The 20,865-nt window shown below is 44.0% G+C and overlaps 1 protein-coding gene across 3 annotated transcripts in view; it reads left to right on the top strand.

The window, feature by feature from the left end:
* Positions 1–18,912, top strand: part of GLIS3 (GLIS family zinc finger 3) — a 464,054-nt gene extending 445,142 nt beyond the window's left edge. For all 3 annotated transcript variants that reach the window (XM_037061760.1, XM_037061758.1, XM_037061759.1), the window contains 2 exons: positions 13,784–13,966; positions 14,676–18,912. In XM_037061760.1, the coding sequence (XP_036917655.1) occupies positions 13,784–13,966; positions 14,676–14,812 (320 nt within the window). In that variant the 3' untranslated portion in view covers positions 14,813–18,912. The remainder of the gene's footprint in view (positions 1–13,783; positions 13,967–14,675) is intronic.
* The last annotated feature ends 1,953 nt before the right edge of the window (positions 18,913–20,865 follow it).

Genomic DNA, 20,865 nt, shown 5'->3' with positions numbered 1-20,865 from the left:
ACTTTGTGAGGAAAGTAGGAAATATATTTCTACCTCATTTAGAGTTGAAACTCAGGTAGTTTATTAAGTTCTCCGACCTTGGGATGGCTTCCTAACAGAACACAAGGTGTCTTGTGGATGAGATGAGTTGCTTAATACTCCCACTCACTCCTTTTCCTCTTCAGGTTCAGTGGCTTCTCTGGCACCCAGTAGAAAAGGGCGGCTTGGAGCAACAAAACCCTCCAGGTCAACTGGACAGGCCCAGTCATGTTATCACCATCTTTGTTTCTTTTTCTATTACATAAGCAAACAACAAAAAAAGTCAGTGAGTGTTGTCCCGTACACCAAAAGGTTGTGGGTTCGATCCCTGGTCAGGGCACATACCCAGGCTGTGGGTTGGATCCCCAGTGAGGGCACCGACAGGAGGCAACAGAATGATGTTTCTTTTTCACAATGATGTTTCTCTCCCTCTCTCCACCCTCTCTTTTTCTCTCCCTTTCTCTCTGAATCTCTGTCTCCCCCTTCTTCTCTCACTAAAATCAGTAAACATATCCTCCAGTGAGGATTAAAAAGAATCAGTGATAGAAAGGGAAGCCACTTTATTTTTCTGAAACTATGATGGACCATGGTGTGTAAGGGCCATAAGTCAGGACCTTTGAGCTCGGTCATGACCCTCTCACCCTCAGTGTTTCCACCCACGCCTCTCACTGCCGGTGTCACCCGCTCATTCATTTTGTCATTCTCACACAGTCAGCTCCTGTTGTGTGTCAGGTCCTGTTCTGGATGCTAATTTTATACCAGTGGGGAAAACAGACAAAAACCTGAGCTTATGTCTAAGGGATGATTCTTGGCAAGCAAAGAACTTGCCAAGTTTGAACTTGTGTTTCAACTCAACATAAGTTGAGAGAATATTCCTCTTGGTCTACATGTAAGCAGGGAATCATTTGATCTAGTTATTTCCTATAGCACCATAGCACATTTTGAGATGCATACTGCAAATTTAAAAATCAAGAGTTTGGTGTGGAATGAAATTAAGCAAGAAGGGGAGGTGCCTGTAGTCTAGACACACCTACCAGAGCATGGCCTCCAGTTGGCAGTGGGAGGAAATCTGTCCAGTGGGAGGGGTGGAGCAGAGACAGAGGTCAAAAACTGGGTTGTCCAGATTTGTAGTCAGTGTCCACAAGGCTGGGGACAGGCCTTATCTTTACCAAGATAAAAGTTAAGTTTCCTAGAAGTCAAATGGAAGGAGGTGCCAGGGGCTCTGGGATTCAGTGACGTTCTTCAGGTTTCTCCAGTGCAATGTCCAGGCTGGTATATCAAACCCACTTATAAAGATTTCTGCACTCACTTCAAGCCCAGTTTCATCTCCATGTGACATTCTAGAAAGTGGATTTTCGGAGGCGTAGCAGGTATGTAACAGGAACTTAGCTGTGAGTCAGAGGTTCAGTGGGAGAAGTAATCAAGCTATTGGGGCCCACTGTTTGAGAGATTAGAGTACTGGAAAATTATGTCATCGTAGACTTAGATTCGGAGGAGCAAGAAGCCACCTAGCTAGTGGAGTGGGTACAATGTAGCAGTTTGGCTTCAGCTAGATAACAGAAGTCTGGGGCACAGGATCAAGGTGGGGTAAAAATAAGACCATTACTTCTGAGTTACTCAAATGAAGCCCCATGACGTCACCTTGACCAAGAATTTACTTGTGAGAGAAAGACCCTGGTGGGGATAGAAGTCATCTTGATCTGCATATGCTGAGAGTGTAATCCAAGGTCACTCTATTATAGTCATCAAAGCTTTTTCCCTAAGAGCCCCACTGTCAGCAGGAAGGGCTGGGGCCCAGCCCCGGGGGAGGAGATGCCCATCAGAAGAGCTCTCCTCCCCTGTGTCAAATGAAATCAAAGCTGTTGTTTCTTACTATTGGGATTTTATTTAGAAAACTTTCCGGTGATTGAAATCATCTAAAGATGTTCTTAGAGCCTCTCCAGGATTTATTTAGAAAACTTTCCAGTGATTGAAAATCATCTAAAGATGTTCTTAGAGCCTTTTAATTTTTCATATGAGAAATACCTGTTGAACACGAACATTTCCAGACCCTTTACCCAGAGACTGACTCACGGAGTTTCCCACACGGCCAAGGTTGGGCTGAAGCTGTGGCATCCGCTGGGAGAATCACTGGCCTAGAACCCACGTGAAGGACTCAAGGCTCCCTCACCACGGTTTCCCAAGCAGGGGTGGCCGGAAGCAAGCTATTGGCCCATGACTGAGGAAGTAAATACTTTTCAGCTTCTTTCTCCTTTTTAGGTCCTGGGGAAGTCCTATACAGTAAATGCAGAATAACCTAAAAGCTATAGAGAACCAGGTGGCTCTCACACACCTCAGGGGCAGCCGCAGCACTTCTTTTAAAGATCCCCTTAAATCTCTGTCTGGAATCCTCTTCTCTGCCAAACCTTTCGTACAGCAAAGTTTGCTTGGAAGGACGAGGGCAAATAGAATTGAGTCTCTGTTGTTTGCCGTGCTTCCCTTGTTCTGCTTTAGGCACAAGGAGTCAAGACTACTTCCTACTTGTCAAAGGATTGCTTGTGAGCCCCCCCACCCCCAACCCCCACCCCCGGGCCTTTTTTCTCTTGAGCTTTATGGAGCAGAGCTCAACACAATCACCAGCAGATTTACCTTTGTATTCAGGGAAGGTCGGATAGTTAAGTAACACCAGGCTTATAATGAGATAGTAGGAACTATAATTTTCAGTAAGTTTTACTGTTTTTTAAATATTTTCACACTTACTATTTTATTTGATGTNTCTGCTTTAGGCACAAGGAGTCAAGACTACTTCCTACTTGTCAAAGGATTGCTTGTGAGCCCCCCCACCCCCAACCCCCACCCCCGGGCCTTTTTTCTCTTGAGCTTTATGGAGCAGAGCTCAACACAATCACCAGCAGATTTACCTTTGTATTCAGGGAAGGTCGGATGGTTAAGTAACACCAGGCTTATAATGAGATAGTAGGAACTATAATTTTCAGTAAGTTTTACTGTTTTTAAAATATTTTCACACTTACTATTTTATTTGATGTCTGCAGCAAGAGTGGCTCCTGCTCACAGAGAAACTCCCAACTAATTCTTATCAGCCTTGACTAGTGAGCAAAGTGTTCACACAGCCCTCAGACACAGAACATCCAAATCCTCCACCTTCCATCCCAGACATTACATGTATCTAGGATTTATGAGTCATGGGGAGCAGTGAGTAGGTGACGGTGTGTGGGTGACAACTCATGAGCCACTGGGCACTAAATCCCCTTCCATCTATTTCCTACGCTGCTGCTTCTTCCTGCTGCGAGGATTATGTTATTATCTCCCTCTTACAAATAGGGATTCATAAGCTCAGAGAGGCTATGGTCTCCCCAGGGCCACACAGCCAGGAAGGGGCAAAGCTGGCTTTCAAATCCATCTCAGGCTCCTTGGGGCTTCTGGTTTTGAGAGACTGTATTTTATGTAATTTCCAAATGTGCATTATCACTGTCAGGATTCACTGAACCATTTTACTATAACTGTATATACCCACACATGGCAATTACCGAGACACATTGCAATTAGTTTACTTTGGCAGCTTATCATTTTGAGAATTTGGAAGCCACAGGCCACCACGCATTAGGGTTTTCAGTGGGTTGGGGATATTTAAATGAAAATCAATTACGTCTTTTAACCAAGAGAATTTTACACATGCCTTTCTTCTCACTCTGCTTTTTTTCTTTTCCTTATGCTCCATTTCAGCAACACACTCTGCCTACTCCCGTCTCCTTACTTGAACCTTTGCCGACATCAGCAGCAGCCCTTTCCCTCTTTCCTTACCCCACTCCCTGGAAGTGAGGGTACAATGCTGAGGATGTGGCTCCCGGTGATAAATGCTGTTGGCAGCTTGCTGCAGGCCAGGGGGAGCACTGTGAGGGGCCCAAGAGGAGGAGCGCCCCCAGGGTGTTCAGAGTGCTGCTCACTGTGGCCCGTGAGCTGACAGCAGAAGCTGTAGGGGAAAAGGGCCCCGCGTCTTGGAACCAAGCAGACTTTTCTAAGTAGGAGCCCTCATACTGGCACTGGCTTTGGTGGTCAGCATTTGAACCAGTGGTATGGGGTGCCTTCTGAAGGAGCGTGCCCAAATGGAATTTTAAGGGGTTATTATTTCCATTATTTTTCTCTCTCAGTACAGTAGTTGCTTAAATGTCAGTTGTAAATAGCTCAAATGCTTTGCAAGCTGGTTCAGTTCTCAGCCTGAAGAAAAATCTGTCTTCTTAACACAGTCTGTGAGCTGTTCCTACAGCTTCCCCATTTATAGTGTCTACTAAAATGAAGAGTCAGTTTCTCCACCCGCTGAGTAGAGTTCTAGCTACATAAGACCTGGGTGATATTGATGGCCAGGACCAGGAGCCAAAATAAAAGAATGACAATCAAATGTGGGTGATTTCACTTTTAAGAGTAGTATCATTTTATACTTGAGGACGGTAGGTTATGAGAGAAAAATTGCTTAGGAATAATTGGTGCACTATACAGAATCTATAGGTCCTTTCCAGCTTTTCACGGTAATAGTAATTGCCACAATTTACCAAGGGCCTACTACATGCCAAGGGATGCACCAGATGCTTTATAAACATTCTGAGAATGTTTTCACACCATGGAAAATAGGTATTTCAAAAGAAAATGAGGCTCAAGAAGGAAAACAAAATTTACTCAGCAACACACAGTTGGTTAATGGGTCACCCAGGATTCAAACCCAGATCCAAGTTGTTCATGCAATGGGTAGAAATAACACAGTAACAGAATCAGAAAGTTGGCCAAAACAAATTTCCAAAATGTCTGTTTCTACTCTTGAGGGTTTTTAGAATTTTTTAGTGATTAGGTGATTTCATCAGTTTTATTGATTAATTCAATATTCTTTCTCTAATGAAAATGTTTGTACTTTATGAAATGTCGCTCTGGCTTGGATAACTTGGCCTGTGACCTGGCAGTGAGGGGCCTTACCAAAAGTGGCGAGGTGCTGTTTATTTTGATTGTGCCCGTGAGTGTAAGTCCCCACAGCCTTGCGGGAACTGTGTTCGGAAACTTGGTAGCTCTGAGGATTTGGATAGATTATCGTAACCTCTCAGTTCATTTGTCTATAAATTGGAAACAACACTAATTAACTGAAAAGCTGTCATAAGGATGATTTTCTATGCCAGATACAATCCCTTTTCAGAGCAAATAAGTATTAGGTTTGGTTTTGTTTTTCCTTCTGACAGAATTCTTTGAGTGGTTGATACAACACTACCCAAAGTGTTCTGTGGAAGTGCCGGAGCAAGGGCACTGCAGATGAGAGAGCTCTGCACTTAGCAGGAGACCCCGTGATGGCTGTTTCAGTCCTGCCGCCCATTGGTTTTAAGAGAAAGGCGAGATCCGTGAATCATTTCAAGTATCTGATTGTTTGGAAGTATTAAAATGGTTGTATGGGTTTTTCACTTTTCTCTCATTTGCATGATATCATATAAACAAAGTATTGGTTATAATGGCAAGAGGTTCAAAGTCTCTCTGCTTCCATCTCTTTGTCTATAAAATGAGAACATTTTTTCTAGTCACCTTTGCCCAAGACAGGAATGTCAGATGGCTACCTAAGAAGGAATCTTAAGAGTTTTCTAATACTAAGGTACCAGCTGAGTAGGAAGTATGTGATTCCCTGGGCCTTTCTCTGGGTGAAATTTTAATGCATAAAATCAGCCTGCAAAGATCCTCGTCTTAGGGCTTTTAGGAGCTTTGCCAACACATTCACCTATGTTTTTCTCTTTTGTGTCATTGGCTTGTGTCATGGATTGATTACAAAAGTTAGTCAAAGTGGGTGGCTCAAGGGCCCCCAGAGAGTAGGGTGGAATCCACAGAGAGCAGAGAGTGCTGGGAAAGAAGAAATTAGTGATCCAAGGGGTGTAGAATGATGTGTCTTCTGATATGTCCCTGTCCCCGAGCTCTCTGATTCGAGCCCTCCCGTTCCTCTCTTGGTCTTACCCACACCCCTACACATGCAGCAGTCATGTGGCTGAGGAGCAAAACTCGACACTTCTAAAGTGACCCACAAACTCTGCTGAAAAGCAGAGTCAGAAAGCTCATAAATGGACATCCTTCCTTGCCTTTAGCTAGCGAACCACCAAGAAGCGGAGGCACTGCCAGCCTTGCCTCTGCCACCTGTGTGTGCTGCCGGGCCACACACCGATCAACACCACTCCGCCGGGGCTGGTGCTCAGCAGAGCTGTGGGATGGCTCCTGATTACACCTGCTCTCACCTGTTTCGTCTCTGCCTGAACGGACCACTCAAACGGGCAGCGCCAGACAGAAAGAGCTGCAGCCGGCACTTCTCACAGCGTTTTCGGAGCACCCGCACTTCTTCCTGACTTGTTGCTTTTTTCTCTTCCCGCCTCAAATGTAGTCTGGAGAAAAAGTTGCATCTCTACATATCCCTTAAAAAACATTTTCTTGTTATCAGCATGTATAGTATGAAATCGTGTTACTTGTTTTTCCATGTATATGCTTATCTTTCTTTTTCACGAAAACATAAACACCAAGAAGGCACGGAGCGTGTTTCATTCCCCATTGTGTCTCCAGCACTGGAGTAAGTGTCCAGTAGACCGTTGATGAGGCATCAACGTTGGGATGCTTGTACTATTGGCAGAACAGAAAGAGAAAAGCGAAGAGTGACATTTATGGAGTGCTACCCCCATGCCAGGCTCATGCTCGGGCTCAGTACTTTTCATGGATCATCTCCACTAATCATCTTCAATCTCTGCAGTTACCTCATGAAGTAGATACGGTGATTATTCCCATTTTACAAAACTACAACCACAAAGTCAAGCACACACCTTAGTCAGTGTTTCTTCTGAAAGGTCAAGAGAACAGGTGACACCTGAGATTTGGGCTGTAGCTGAAAATTAGAGTGCTTGGCCAGCCCCTACAATGATCACACAGGAATTGAAGGGTTTTCCCATCCGAAGACATCAAGGGTTCTTGGGAAGCGAATGTTCTTAGCACTGTTCCCAAGGACCCTCGCAAAGGATCTTGCCAGGCCTGACCAGGCTACAGTCTGGCTGGGGAAGGTGTTGGGGGCAGCCTTTCTGATGGTCCATGCATGGGCAGTCTGCATCTGTACGTGGCCATATCATGGTCTGGGCAGTGCCTACCTCAGGGACCAGTCAGCCTCAATTCCAGATGTTGTCCATCCTGCACTTTTCCTGGTGCCCAGATTTTGGTGGTGGTGCCCAGCCTCACCAAAAAGGAAAACGAGAACTTTGTTTTGCCAAGCCACCTACTACATAAACAAACCCACTGAGTGCACAGCTCCTGACACAGCACCTGGACAGGGTGCACCCGTGCCAGTGAGAGTTGGGTAGAGCCTCTGTACTGAACATCACCCTACCATCGTGGCTCTTCGTGTGGTCACAGCAGTGGGCATGGTGACCTAGTCTCACAGTCGGCGACAGGTTTCCTTTTGCTCTTCTACTTCCAGCAGCACAAGTGGCTTCTCCAGGGGAGCTGCAGTGCCCTGGAGGTTGAGCTTGAACAGTGCTCATCAGCCCTCTTCGGGGTTGTCAGTTGGGTGGCCATTGTCTACTTACTGATCCATTTTTAATACTCCTCCCGGGACATGCTTATTGATTTTTAGAGCGAGGAGAAGGGAGGGAGAAAGAGAGGAAGCTTTGATCAGCTTTCCCTCGTACATGCCCCGACTAGGGATCAAACCCACAACCTGGGCAGATGCCCTGTCCGAGAGTGAAACCTGCAACCTTTCCACCTGCCAACAGCACTCCAACCAGCTGAGCCACACTGGCCAGGACTTACAGATACATTTTTTCTGCCGATCCTTCCATAAAGACTGAGTTGGTAAATTTGTAAGTAAAAGATGTATATAATAAAGAGTCTAATATACTTCCTGTCTTGAAGGCCAGGAGTCTAAGAATCGTTATCTGACTTTTATTTGAACTCTTGGTGGATCATGTGTTTTTCCTTTGGTAATTTAATCAGAAACATTCTGGAAACAAAAGTCTGCTAAACCTGGGAATGCAGATTGCCCTAGATTTGTGCTGTCCAGGACAGTAGCCAGGAATGACATGTGACTATTTAAATATGAATTAATTAAAATTAAATACAACTTAAAAGCCAAATCCTCAATCACATTAGCCACGTCTCCAGGGCTCAGTAACCACATGCAGCTACTGTGTTGGACAGCGAGATATAGGTCATTTCCATCATCCCAGAACGTTCTATTGGATGATACTGCCCTGGACAATACTCCGCTCTTATCATAGTGAGTCATGCAGTTCTTTTCTCCTCTAACTTTCTCCACTTCCCTCCCACCTTGCGAAGGAAATCCACACCCAGATTCACGGGGCTGCTTTATCATCCTTAGCAGAAGGAATGATTGTGTGCTCCTGATCTAACGTACCATCATAGAAACATTAGGGACCCCATGTGACAAAGTAAAGAGGAGGGTCTTTGAAGAGTGAATTTTAATATGTGAAGCCCGTAGGCAGTATTAGGGGAGAAAACAGGATACAAAACATTATGTATACGATTCCAGTTTTATGTGTATATATCTGGTTGTATCGGAATTGTAAAAATAATTTTTCTTTGTTCATACTATTCTCCACTTTCTAATTGGTATATTTAATTCCAAATATTTTTATAGTTGTAAAAACAAGTTAGTTTTTAGAAGGGAAAAAAAACTTCCCAAAATTTACAAGAGGAGGAATGATTCGGATCATTCCTAATGAGGAATTAGGAATTCTAGGTTAGGCTCTTTGGAGTTACTCTTTGCAGCCTGACTTTATGCATTAAAATTTCACCCAGAGAAAGCCCCAGGAATCACATCCTCCCTACTCACCTGGTGCCCCCTGACCTGTAGGAGCTGCAGCTTGGGTAGAATCAGCTTGTCTGCAAATCCCTCCCCACTGCCACGCAACCCCATCCCCTCCATTCTTGGAGGTAAAATAATTTCTAAAATGGGGGGAGGAGTGATTTTATAACTAAATGGGACAACCAGCATTCATTGCCAACATAAATTCTTGTGTGCATTCTTATACTATTACAAATGTGTGTGTTCTCTCTCACTCCAACTGCGTTACCACTCCTCAAGGACAAGGTCTTGTCTTCTGTTGCTCTGGTCTCTCTGGAGGCACCTTGACCAGATTTGATGACTACCACTGACTGACTGACTGACTGACTGACAGACTGGCTGACCTTGCCATCACTCTTATGTTTTATGCTCACCAAATGTGTTAACAACATGTTGCCTCATTTTGCTTTGGGTCCGAGAGGTAGTGTTTCTTCCAAAGTTACTATGTGAAATCCAACAGCTGGAATACAGGAGCCATTCATCCAAAAAAAAAATGAGCTAAGCTTTTTCTCAGTTTGTGTGTGTGGCAAGACCCTAATAGAATTTTTTAAAATTTCATTAGTTTTATGGAAATAGCACTGGGAAGAGGATATGTTAAAGCTCTTTGATTTCGGTGACCACAGCCCTCCACACCAGTGCACTTGGCATCCCTAGTAGCTGGCTTCTTGAAGGGAGGGATTTAATAAAGAGGATTTTCTTTCCCTGAGTTGGCTGTGAGAGTGATAAAACATGCTTGCGGGGCCATTCTGGTTTTGACTATTTCTTGTGTCAGCCAAGACACCCACAGGCAGGAATTACAGTCCACTCTGCCCTCTTATGCAGGTCCAGATGGACAGGGGAAACTGGGAAATGGAGCCCAGAATGTTGGGTTTAATATTTAACATTGGGTGGATTTCACTGCATCTCAAACCTTGTATACTCTCACACATCACAACGCTCAAATGTAGATTGAAGCCATATGACATTTCTGCTCTCTCATAGAAGCAGGAGAGAAGATAGGAAAGGAAGAATGAATTGGTTTTCACAAAAGGCAGGTGGAAGTCTCCATGATTGCACCTGACACACCTGAATGATTAATGTCCCTCTTTGAGCAGATGGGGAGTTTAGTGAAAAATATCTTCTCTTGGAAGAGTAACATTACAATGAGGAGTGCTCTCAGGGAATTGATGAGTGACAAATTTAAGGAATGAACTTAAACGTAGCAAACGTAGGAATGAATAGCAAAAATTGTCTATTCTGCTTAGTGAGGAGACATTGCATTCTAATGAATCAACCATGCTGGTTCATGGTAATGTTTTCTTCCCGATGGGTGAGCCATGATTACATGTGGTTGGCCATCAGGTACCCAAAGTAATGATCAGTTCAAGGGACCTCACAAGCCACAAAGCTGCACATCTGAGGTTCATCAAACCACTCAAACTTGTTGCTGTTTTGAGCCCACGCTTGGTGAATGAAGAAATCAGGATCTGTGTCAATTAGTGCAGGATCTGGGAAACAATATCAGCAAGAGGAATATGGCTCAGTATACCCCTGACGTCCAAGAATGTTCCAGAAGATTCCACCTGGAGCTGTACAGGAGCCACAGGCCAACTGCTGTGTTCATTCTTATGTTTGGTTATTGCAGAAGGACTTACTGCCTTTTTGAAAACTTTATTTCTCTTCATAGTTTTTTTTTATTATTGAGAACTACGTTATAGTGAAATAATTTTACTTGCTTTTCTTATTGAGCAAACCTATACATAATTTATATCATTATATAATTATTATATAATAATTTAACTATATAAATTACATTATTAACATATGTTAATTATGTGGTTAATTATCAGGTTATATTGTATAACATGTAAATATATAATTTTCATAATAATTCAGCGAGGTATAGGTATTAAGTTTAACTCCATTTTACAAACTGGAAAACTAAGACACCGAAAGGCCAAGTAATTCACCAAGACTATACAATTAGTAAATAGTTGAGCTAGGATTTGAACCCAGGAAATCTGGCTCCAGAGTACTTGCTCTTCACTACTGTTGAAATTCAGAAAAATATAAACAAAAACAAAGACAGCTATAGCTACATTGCCTTGCAATCTATCCTGCACATAGGCTTCCACGTAACGGAGCCTCATCTCTGTATTCAGCTTTGTGTCTTGGCTTTTTTCCAACTAAACTTGTAATAGTCTTTCCATGCTGTAAAAATTCTTTATAATCATTGTTTTAATGGCCGTTTAATATTCCCATCATGTACATGCACCACTATTTGCTTGACCACACTCTTGTGGTCACCATTGTGACTCTTCAAGTTTCTATTATGGTGGCCAGCACTGTGATGACCACTTGTGTAGAATCTCTTCTGTTCTTTGGACTCCGCTTTTAGGATACATTCCCACAAGTAAAATTTTCATATTCAAGAGCATGAACGCTTTCAGGGTTCTAGATACAGCTTATCAGATTGTGTTCCAAGAGGCTCGTGCTCTTTTGCCATGTCTGCAATGCTTCTGCAGAACTTCCTCTCCGCCACTCTGATGTTAGCACCAGAGCGATTTTTAGAAATCCTTCTCAATGTGATAGGTAGAATATAATATTTTATCTTCACCTGGACTTTTATTTCTTTGATGGCCAGGGGACTGACAGTTTGTCCACATCGGTTGGTCAAATTTGAATGGTCTGTTCCAGTCCTCTGCCCATCTCTCTATTGAGAGCATATGGAAGCCTTTGAGTGTCAAAAAGAGAAGAGCCAATAATTTTCCCTTTTTTCTTCTCCTGTCTTGATACAGAATTTCATTAAGTGTTTTCCTAGTATATACTGCTAACATGCACTTAATATTCTCCCCAAACTTTATGTGGACTTTTTCTTGATTCTATATAAATGTACAACCACCTGCTTATGAAGGAGATGACCACTTATTTTCTACTATGAGTGTGCCCTGCATAGAAACCTGCATCTGTCTCTCTGTCTTAGATCGTAAACTCCCAGAGGGTCAGCCTGTGTCTTTACGGGCAGTTTGGCTCATATTCTTTGCTAACATTTCTAGCAACCAGAGAACAGGCCCCCGACCAAGGGGGACATGAGCAGTTACACTTTAGAGTACCAGTCAGAAGTGAGAAGGGTTGTGAGCATGGCAGCCTGGATATGTCAGTGCACCCTGGTTCTATTTAAAGAGCCAAAAAGAACCCAGGTAGCACCTCCCTGCCTGTTGATAGGAGCTTAATTTTCTTTAACCAAATGTAAAGCCTTCCAATCTTTTTTAAAATACATGTTATTGATTATGCTATTACACTTGTCCCATTTCCCCCTCTTTATTCCCCTCCACCCTGTACACCCCCTCCCACCCACGTTCCCCCTCTTTAGTTCGTGTCCGTGGGTCATACATGTAAATTCTTTGGCTTCTCCATTTCCTGCACTATTCCTACCCTCCCCTGTCTACCTTCTACCTGCCATTAAAGTCTTCCAGTCTTAAGAAGAGGCCATTCTGGCAGAGGAAGGTATGTAGGACTAGGGCTCAAAGTTCGTGGATTAGTTCTGTGTTCTCTCATTTAATATTTGTGCAAGGGACCCTGGGGCACGTCTTCTACTAATCCTTCATTTTTTCCGGTAGTGAACCAATGTAGTGATAGTACTAATAACTGATGTTTATAAAGCGCTTTAAAATGTTACGTATGGATTTTCTTATCTGATGATTTGCTTAATCTTCACGAGAGCCCAGCGACATGGACGGCGATGTTCACACTGTCCGCGTGTGGAAATGGACACAAGGCAATGGGGTTTCCAGCAGAGCTGCAGGTTTCCCTTTAACAAAGTATCAAGTGAAGATTCCATTAGTATATTTTTAAAAGCATACTGTACACCAAGAAAGTAATCCACTGGCCTAAATTTATCTTGAGGCAGAGATGAAACAGGAAAAGGAGGGTGTGGAACATGACTTTAAAAAGATCACGCCCTGGCTGGTGTAGCTCAGTGGATTGAGCGCGGGCCTGCGACTCAGATGATCACGGTTCGATTCTCAGTTGGGGCACATACCTGAGTTGCAGGCCAGTTCCCTGCAGGGGATGCACGAAAGGCAACCATACATTGATGTTTCTCTCCGTCTCTCCTTCCCTTCCCCTCTAAAGATAAATAAATAAAATCTTTAAAAATAAAATAAAATAAAATAAAAAAATAAAAAGGTCACATAAGGTTGCAAAGAGAATGCCCATTAAGTGAGAAAAAAATGGAAGAGGTAAATGAAACATGATTAGCAAGATCTTGATGCTCATTTTAAAATATTAAGAAATCTTTCCACATATTTCTTTGTTATACTACTTGTTCACTTTCAGGTTTCTCATTTATTACCAAGATCAACAATAATAATAGTTGAGCAGATTGTAGTAATCCAACTGTGGGATACTATGTACCTATTCAAAGTAATGAGGAATATATAAATGTGTATGAATTCATCTGTTACAAGGACAGGTGAATGATTAGATCTCTATTTATTTTTTTAAAATTCTTCAGATTTTTACTAAATGTGCAAACAGAATATAGGATAAACAAAGTTAGGAAGATGCCCTCCAAATCTGGTGGGAGAGCCAGGGTAGCCATGTCCTCTGAAGGTCAGGCCCACAGCATCCGGGACTCTTTGGAGAGTCTAGGGGAAGTAAGATGCCCTTCTGCTTCAAGCACTAGAGCAGAAATAAAAATTTCATAAGCCAATAAACTTTGAAAACCCCTGAAGGTGGAAGCACTTCTGCCCAAAAGGTGCATTCCAAATTCTTGTTTAGAATTTGGAAAAAACCTTAGAAGGTTTTACGGGTGAACTTAAGAGTTAAAGGCATTTTGTCATAGGAAGCCAGGCTGAAGGATGGTCTGGCAAAGTTGGAACAGTCTCTGGAAGTTGTGCCTTGCAGTAGCTCAGTGCTGTGCTTGCATTTCAGGATTTTATGGGCAGCTGCAGACATTCTGCCCCCCACATTACCCGGACTCCCAGAGAACCATGCCGCCCAGCAGCTCCTGCAGTGTGGTGCCTTCCTTTGAGGACTACCTGGTCCCCACGTCCATGGGCCAGGCTGGCTTTGATGTTTTCCACAGAGCCTTCTCGACTCACTCGGGCATTACAGGTGTGTTGGCGTTTGTGACTTAGAAACTTGTGCAGACTGGCAGGAGAGTCCAGTTGCATTTCCTGTGAGCAGCTGGGCTAAACTTGACCCAGCACATCACTGCATCAAATCCTGTTGCATCGCCCTGGCTGGTGTAGCTCAGTGGATTGAGCACGGGCCTGCGAACCAGACGATCGAGGTTCGATTCTCAGTCAGGGCACATGCCTGGGTTGCAGGCCAGTTCCCGGCAGGAGCCCCATGAGAGGCAACCAAACATTGATATTTCTCTCCCTCTCTCCTTCCCTTTCCCTCTAAAGATAAATAAATAAAATATTTTTTAAAAACTGCAAAAAGAGGTAGTTTAAAAAAAATCCTGTTGCATCAACCTGTTAAACCTCACTCACCTTCTCCCAGCCCCACTTGCACAACTATAGTCTGGGTACCCTTTCCCAAACTACTTCATTTTTGCTGAAACTCAGCCCATATTTTGTGCCAAGACTTATTTTGGCCATCTGTCTGCAGGCACATCAGCCTTGCCTTCCACTAAGGTGCCTGAGGACAGGCACCTTAAGGTGCCTGCTGCGGGGCCTAGTTCAGCACAGTAACCTCGCTGCCCACCTGGGGCAGTGGTGAGGCAGGAGTTGACGGGCCTAGTTCAGCACAGTAACCTCGCTGCCCACCTGGGGCAGTGGTGAGGCAGGAGTTGACCTGTGTGTTTGTTCTCTTCCAGTGTATGATTTGCCTTCGGGTTCCTCAAGCCTCTTCGGAGAGTCCATTCGCGGTGGGCCTGAAGACACCACATTCTTGCAGATCAGCGCCGTGGACCGCTGTCCTAGCCAGCTCTCCTCTGTCTATACTGAAGGCTAAATGTTCCCCCGGCCTCCACTACCACTGGCACGCAGAACCTTTTCATTGCTTGCCACCCATTGTGCTCACACCCTCATAGACTGCATGGGAAGTATGTCGACTGAGTCAGTGGAACCTGCGAAGTCACAGACATGCTTCAGAAGGCAGGACTGACCCGTCAGAGCTGCGCTTCGTGGGAATGTTTGCATTTGCTCCTTTTTCTCTCTGGGTTCATTGGTGACAGCAGGGCTGTCTCTCCAAAGGGAATCGAGACTTTCACTCTACCAGATACCTGTTACTTCCTGGCTGTCAGCTGTCAGAGGATAGCAATGAAGTGATGTGCTTGTGAAAACATAGTCTGGGAATCACCCTTGCTGGAAACCCTGAAGAGAGAAGGACAACACGAATTGCCAGAAGCACAGCGAACTTCCTCGGCTCATCCTCACTGCTGGCCGATGCCAAGCCAGGCACAGAGGAAACCCAGGTCCCACAGCACAGAGTGGGCTCCACTCTTGGGGAAGCCCCGGTTTCCAGCACCAGCCTGGCATTTTCAGTGAGCTGGCTGCCTCCCTCTCCCTTTTTACCTATCCCTGTGCTAACCAGTTTCTTCTCAGTGATTCTCCAAAAGCAAAATAAGAAGGTTCTGTCAAGTAGTCTTTTGAAAGGCACTACAGCTTGTTTTATATTTCAAAAACCTATCTTAGTTCTTTCACTTTTAAAGCCTTGTTATTTACACTTACTTTAAATGGAAAAAAATATTTAGGAGTCTGTCCTTTGGATGCAAAAATTATTGTAACCACCCCAGCCAGCTACATGTGTTTTTTGCCCCACTGTGCAGCTCCGCCCGGCCACCCCTTGCAGCACCTGTGAGCACTCCTGAAATGTTAGTTTTGCATTAGCAAAGGCTACCTGAGGGAAACAGGGTGGGCACACCCTCTTCCCAGTGCTGGAGCAGGAACCCTAGAGGGGTAACTCTTCAGCAACTCCACCTCAAAGACCTTGTTCAAAGCACAAGATCAAGACCTGTTCCCCATTGCTTCTTCTCTGGTGCTCTGCCCAGAGACACGCTAGAAGGTGTGAGCACAGGGACACAGTGAGTTATGTCCCTTGGTTTTCTCGGAGAACCAAACTAGAGATGCCCTATATCCAGTTATTTTGCACAGCCTCTGCTCCCCTCCCTCGGGAGATCCACCATCTGACTGTCTGTCCACTACCCCCTCCGGCACTTTTCTCCCTCCTTTTGCATTGTTCTCTCCCTCTACTTGACTGTGGCTCAGACCTGCCCACCACGCACCATTGTCTATCAGGTCTGACCTAAGGTCGGTAGAGGAAACCGTTCTGGAAAGGTGGGCATAAGAAGGCAACCATTTTTCCCGAAAATCTGCTTTGAGGGCCTGAGAGCACTTGGCCAGTTGAGATCAAGCCTGAAGACGAAGCCGTTTTCTGTGACACCTTTACAAAGCCTTAAAATGATCCCGAGTCCTAAGGCCTAGGCTATAAAAATTAGCCAGACTCCAAAGACACCCAGTAAATTAGGGCATCCAGCACTGTCACATTTCACACTTCCTTTTTTCTCTCTTTGAAAATGTTTTCTAAACAAAAATGAAACTGCTATTTGTCAAACGGAAATCATTACAATCTTCAACAGGACAATTAAACAGCTTAGTGTCAGAGGTACCCAGCGATAGCTGTGTCCTGACAGATGGGTCCTTCTGGTCTGGCTGCACAGTCAGTAGTACACTGAGTCTGGACCTCATTCAGACATGTGGTAGAATAAAGTGAGTAAAGAACCAAGTGTGGGTCCATTCTTATTGTGCACTTGGTCAGTCTAGTTTGTCTCTGAGCTCTGATTTGAGGAAAGCCATCAGAGGCAGACGTCCAAGTCTACGAAAGAAACAAGTTACTCACTTTACAAAAGTCTGCTCTACTTTATGAAAGGATGCACGTTAGGCTCCCTTCCCAAGTGAGCTCTCTCAGGCTGCATGTAAAGTACCACCCTCCTTGCAGACTTTATGGTGTATCACTTGGCCTAAGCAAGGGCACATGCATATAACACTAACATCTTTCATGTGTCACAATCTGGAAAGAAAAGAAAGCTTTTTAGAGAGGCCGTCTATCCATAAGCCTTTATGGAGAACTCAAAATGCATTCCATTTGTGTGGTGAGGAGGGAAAAGGCAAGGTTTGTCTTGCAGCTGATGTTGTCACCCCTGCCTTATGGCTTTAGATAATTTGAAATGGGAAGGAGAAAGGAAGACAAAGCCAGAAGCTGGAGGAGATGCCCCTGTGCCAGTCTCTGGTCTTATCATGGCTTCGCAGTGGACCTGGCCCCTCACTTGCTTTGCTGCGGCTGGAGGGAGCCAGGCAGCAGTGGCACCTTCAGGGCCAGCCCCTCAGGGGGGCATTCCTGTTGGCAGAGGGATCACGCAGGGAGCAGGGCCCAGTGCTGCTGGCAATGCTGAGAGCCCCTCACATCCGCTCAGTGTTTCCTGATGGCTGCAGGCTTGAGCTGAAGGCCAGGGCAGGACACCCAGTTTCCTTCCACACTATTCATGCTGCCTTTAGATTCCAGAATCTCACTTCTCCTTAAAATTTGTTTCTTGCTTGGTTTTGCATTGCACAGGACTTATATATGCTTTCGTTATTATGTTTTAGCAGTAAAGATAGAATGTTCGAAAATTCATTCCCTTCCACTTCCTGGCCTTTTTAGTCTTTATGTATAACCATTTTCTCATACATACAGAGATTGTCATCCCCCCCTTTTTAAGTAAAAATGGGTACCTATGAAAATACATGCAGCCCAAAGGTAATTATCCCATTACATTAACAAAAAATCAGTATGCCTAGGGACACTACTGCATTATGTTCATTCCCTAAAGGGACTGCATCAAAGTGTCTGTTGTAATTTAGCCTCTGGTCAGCTATTAAATAGTGTTTAAATATTTACTAATCCTGTGGGGTCCCTTTACCTATGTCTCCCCCAAATTACAGATATGATTCTAAAATGCATAGGAGGTCTTCAGTGGACCACAGCGTGGTTGCCGCTGAGGAAACCGAGTGCCGGTATTCCGTTGCCTTTATGCCACCAGCTGTCAGGCGCATCAGCTACCAGAACAGAGGTAGATGCTCATCTGCCCTGTCCAAGAACCTTGACTTTTCAGTTGCCTTGAAGTATTGGGAATAGTGATTGTAAATGTCCGATTTAATGATTTGGTGTTTTATTCAACTGTTTTGACCATGTCATTTTATAGAATTTTTAATGGCACTTTTTGTTGGTTGTAGGGAATTTCTGCGGTTACACTTTTTTCTTTTTTGCAACGGATAAAGCAAAAAAAAAAAAACACTCATTGGAAAAAATGGTGAGTGTAAAAAAGAAGAGATTTATTTTGTACAGACAGCAGAGCATCCTGTGTAATGTTGCTGACATAAAGCACTTTGGGGGGAAAAGTGGAAATCTGTTTTCCATAAATCACACAGACTCCTGTACATAGTTATATACACTCACGTAGAGAAATGAACTGCATACATCATCCTGGATACGGGGCCGATTTTACTCTAAGGGCACATCTGGTGCTTATTGTCATAAATCTTTTAAAGAATTAGGTACACTTTTTTTCTATTAATATGTATAGTTTTGTGATTTGTCACAGTTATGTTTCATATAATCATAAGTTATTTTGTCTTGTTTCATGAAGCCCTTTTTTATGTCAAAAGTAAAGTGAAGGGACTGTGCACTTGGTACAGAATAAAACTGGAAACAGAGGCTAGGCCCGCCCACCTGAAACCCTCCCACCGCCCATCGTTTTAAAACACAATGGCAACAACTGTTTCTTCGTTTGTTTGTTTTATTATTTTGTTTTGTTTTACCATAAGCCTCCTTCATATCGGGATGGTAATTATAATTAAAAGCAGATGGGGTGGGGGAGGGAGTGTCCAAGGCCAGCTTTAAAATGCTGCATTGCTTTGGGCCAGAGCTGCAGCCTGGATTTAATTATAGATATGAGGACGAAATGGCAGTAAAAATGAATGTGTCCCTGAATCCTTTACATGTTGGGAGTGTCCATAAATAAAACATGAAGTTTTATTTCATCAGATTTAATTAAAGCTTTTATACATGTTTTATTGGTTATTCTATTAATCCGCTTCACAAACTGGATAAATGTGTGCTGGAGTTTGGGGTTTATTTGTGCCTTTTCAGTGGAGTGCTGCATAATGCCTCAGAAATGCCTCTCGCACTTGGCCCTCCAGGTGACAGGGTTTTTGCCTGTGGGCTGTTGGCGGGGTGGATGCTTTCTGTCCATTTTCTCTAAAACCCTGTCAACAAAGGGACAAGCCTCAGCTTGCCGTTAGCTACACCCTGGCATAGAAAGGCCTCTGATTTCCTGATGGAGAAATGGGCAATGACCATTTCCCTGGTTGCTCATCCTGTCCACTCCGCAGGCTTCGGAAGGCCACGCGACTCACTGGCTGCGATGGCCTTCCTCCGTCAGCTCCCATGGGTGGGGGTGCAGGGGAGAGGGGAAGGTGGTCAGGACATTCTCACACCTGGCTGGCCAGTTAGCCAATCACAAAGTCTAAAATACAATCACATCAGCTCAAGGATCATTCTTAGAACATTGTTTTCTTGCTAAATGTTAAAGACCTGAGGATTGCATTAAGGGAAGGTGCAAAGCAGAAGAGATTACGGCTCCCATGCACTCTGGCTCTTTGGGGTGCTGGGGAGCAGGTGTGGTTAAAGGTTTAGAAATGGAAATAGTGCTGACTGACCAGACGATAAGAACTTCTCTGCTCCCTAGAAGGAGGCAGCTGGCGGGAGTTATTTGGTCCAGACTTTTTGGAGAATAGTTTGGTATTAACCAGTAGGGTTGAAGGTACACATATCCTACAATTGTAGGATATGTAGGATATATATCCTACATATATAGGATATGTATATATCCTATATACATAGGATATGTATGTATCCTATACACTCCTCTCCAGAGATTTTCACATAAATCAATGATGGTTCAGATACAAGATGTTCATAGCAATGCTATTCACAACAGTCAAAAATTGGAAAAGGCCCAACCGTCCATCAACATTAAAATGAATACATGAACTGTGCTAAGGAAATGTTGTGGAATACCATGGAGCTAAACAGTGACAGAACTATGGCAACATGTAGTAACTCAGGGCCGAGTCTCGCAAACTATGCTGAAAGAAAGAGGCAACACACAAAAGCAAATGTAGTGTAAACTCTATAAACACACAGTTCAAAAGCAAGTAAAATTCAATTACAGTAAGGAGTCCCCCTTATCCTAGATTTCACTTTCTGCAATTTCAGTTACTGGTGATTAACTGCAGTCCAAAAACATTAAATGGGAAATTCCAGCTCTAACCTGGTAGCTTGGTTGGTTAGAGCATCATCCTTATCCTGGGAGGGCACATGCATGAAACAGCCAATAAATGCATAAATACACTGAATGACAAGTTGGTGTCTCTCTCCACCTCTCCCCCTTCTCTCTAAAATCAATACAAATTTTAAAGAAAATTTCAGAAGTAAACACTGAGCTCCATCCGTGGGGCGGGGTGGGGGGGGGGGAGAAGGGAGGATTGGGGAGAATTTAACTTTTAAATTGCAAGCTTCTCTGAATAGCTTGACCAAATCTCACCATGTCTGGCTCTGATCTGTCCTGACGGCAATTACCCCCTTGGCCGGTATCTCTGTGCTGCAGATGCTCAGGCCCCACGTGCTCACGTGCTCACGTGCTCACACTTGTTAGCCACAGGTTGGCCAGTGGTAACTGCCATTTTAATTAACAGACTGACTCTCTAGGTTTCTTCTCAGTGATTGTGTTCAAGTAACTCTTATTTTAATTAATAATGGCCCTCAAACCCAAGCATTGTGTTGCTGGTCATTCAGATAAACAAAAGAGAAGTTGCAAAGCGCTCGTTAATATCGTTAGAAGGTCAGCATCCTCACGCTTTATCACGGTGCCTTCATCTTCAACTCAGTCGTATCACCTGGAATCATCACAAGAAGGTGAGTACAGCACCACACGGTACTTTGAGAGAGAGCACATTCACAGAACT

The sequence above is a fragment of the Sturnira hondurensis genome, unplaced genomic scaffold (assembly GCF_014824575.4).
Source record: "Sturnira hondurensis isolate 20B ecotype Veracruz unplaced genomic scaffold, ASM1482457v3 Scaffold0013515, whole genome shotgun sequence".
In the NCBI taxonomy this organism is placed as follows: Eukaryota; Metazoa; Chordata; class Mammalia; order Chiroptera; family Phyllostomidae; genus Sturnira; species Sturnira hondurensis.
The sequence above is the reverse complement of the archived record's forward strand: the minus strand, read 5'-3'. Positions and strand labels throughout refer to the sequence as shown.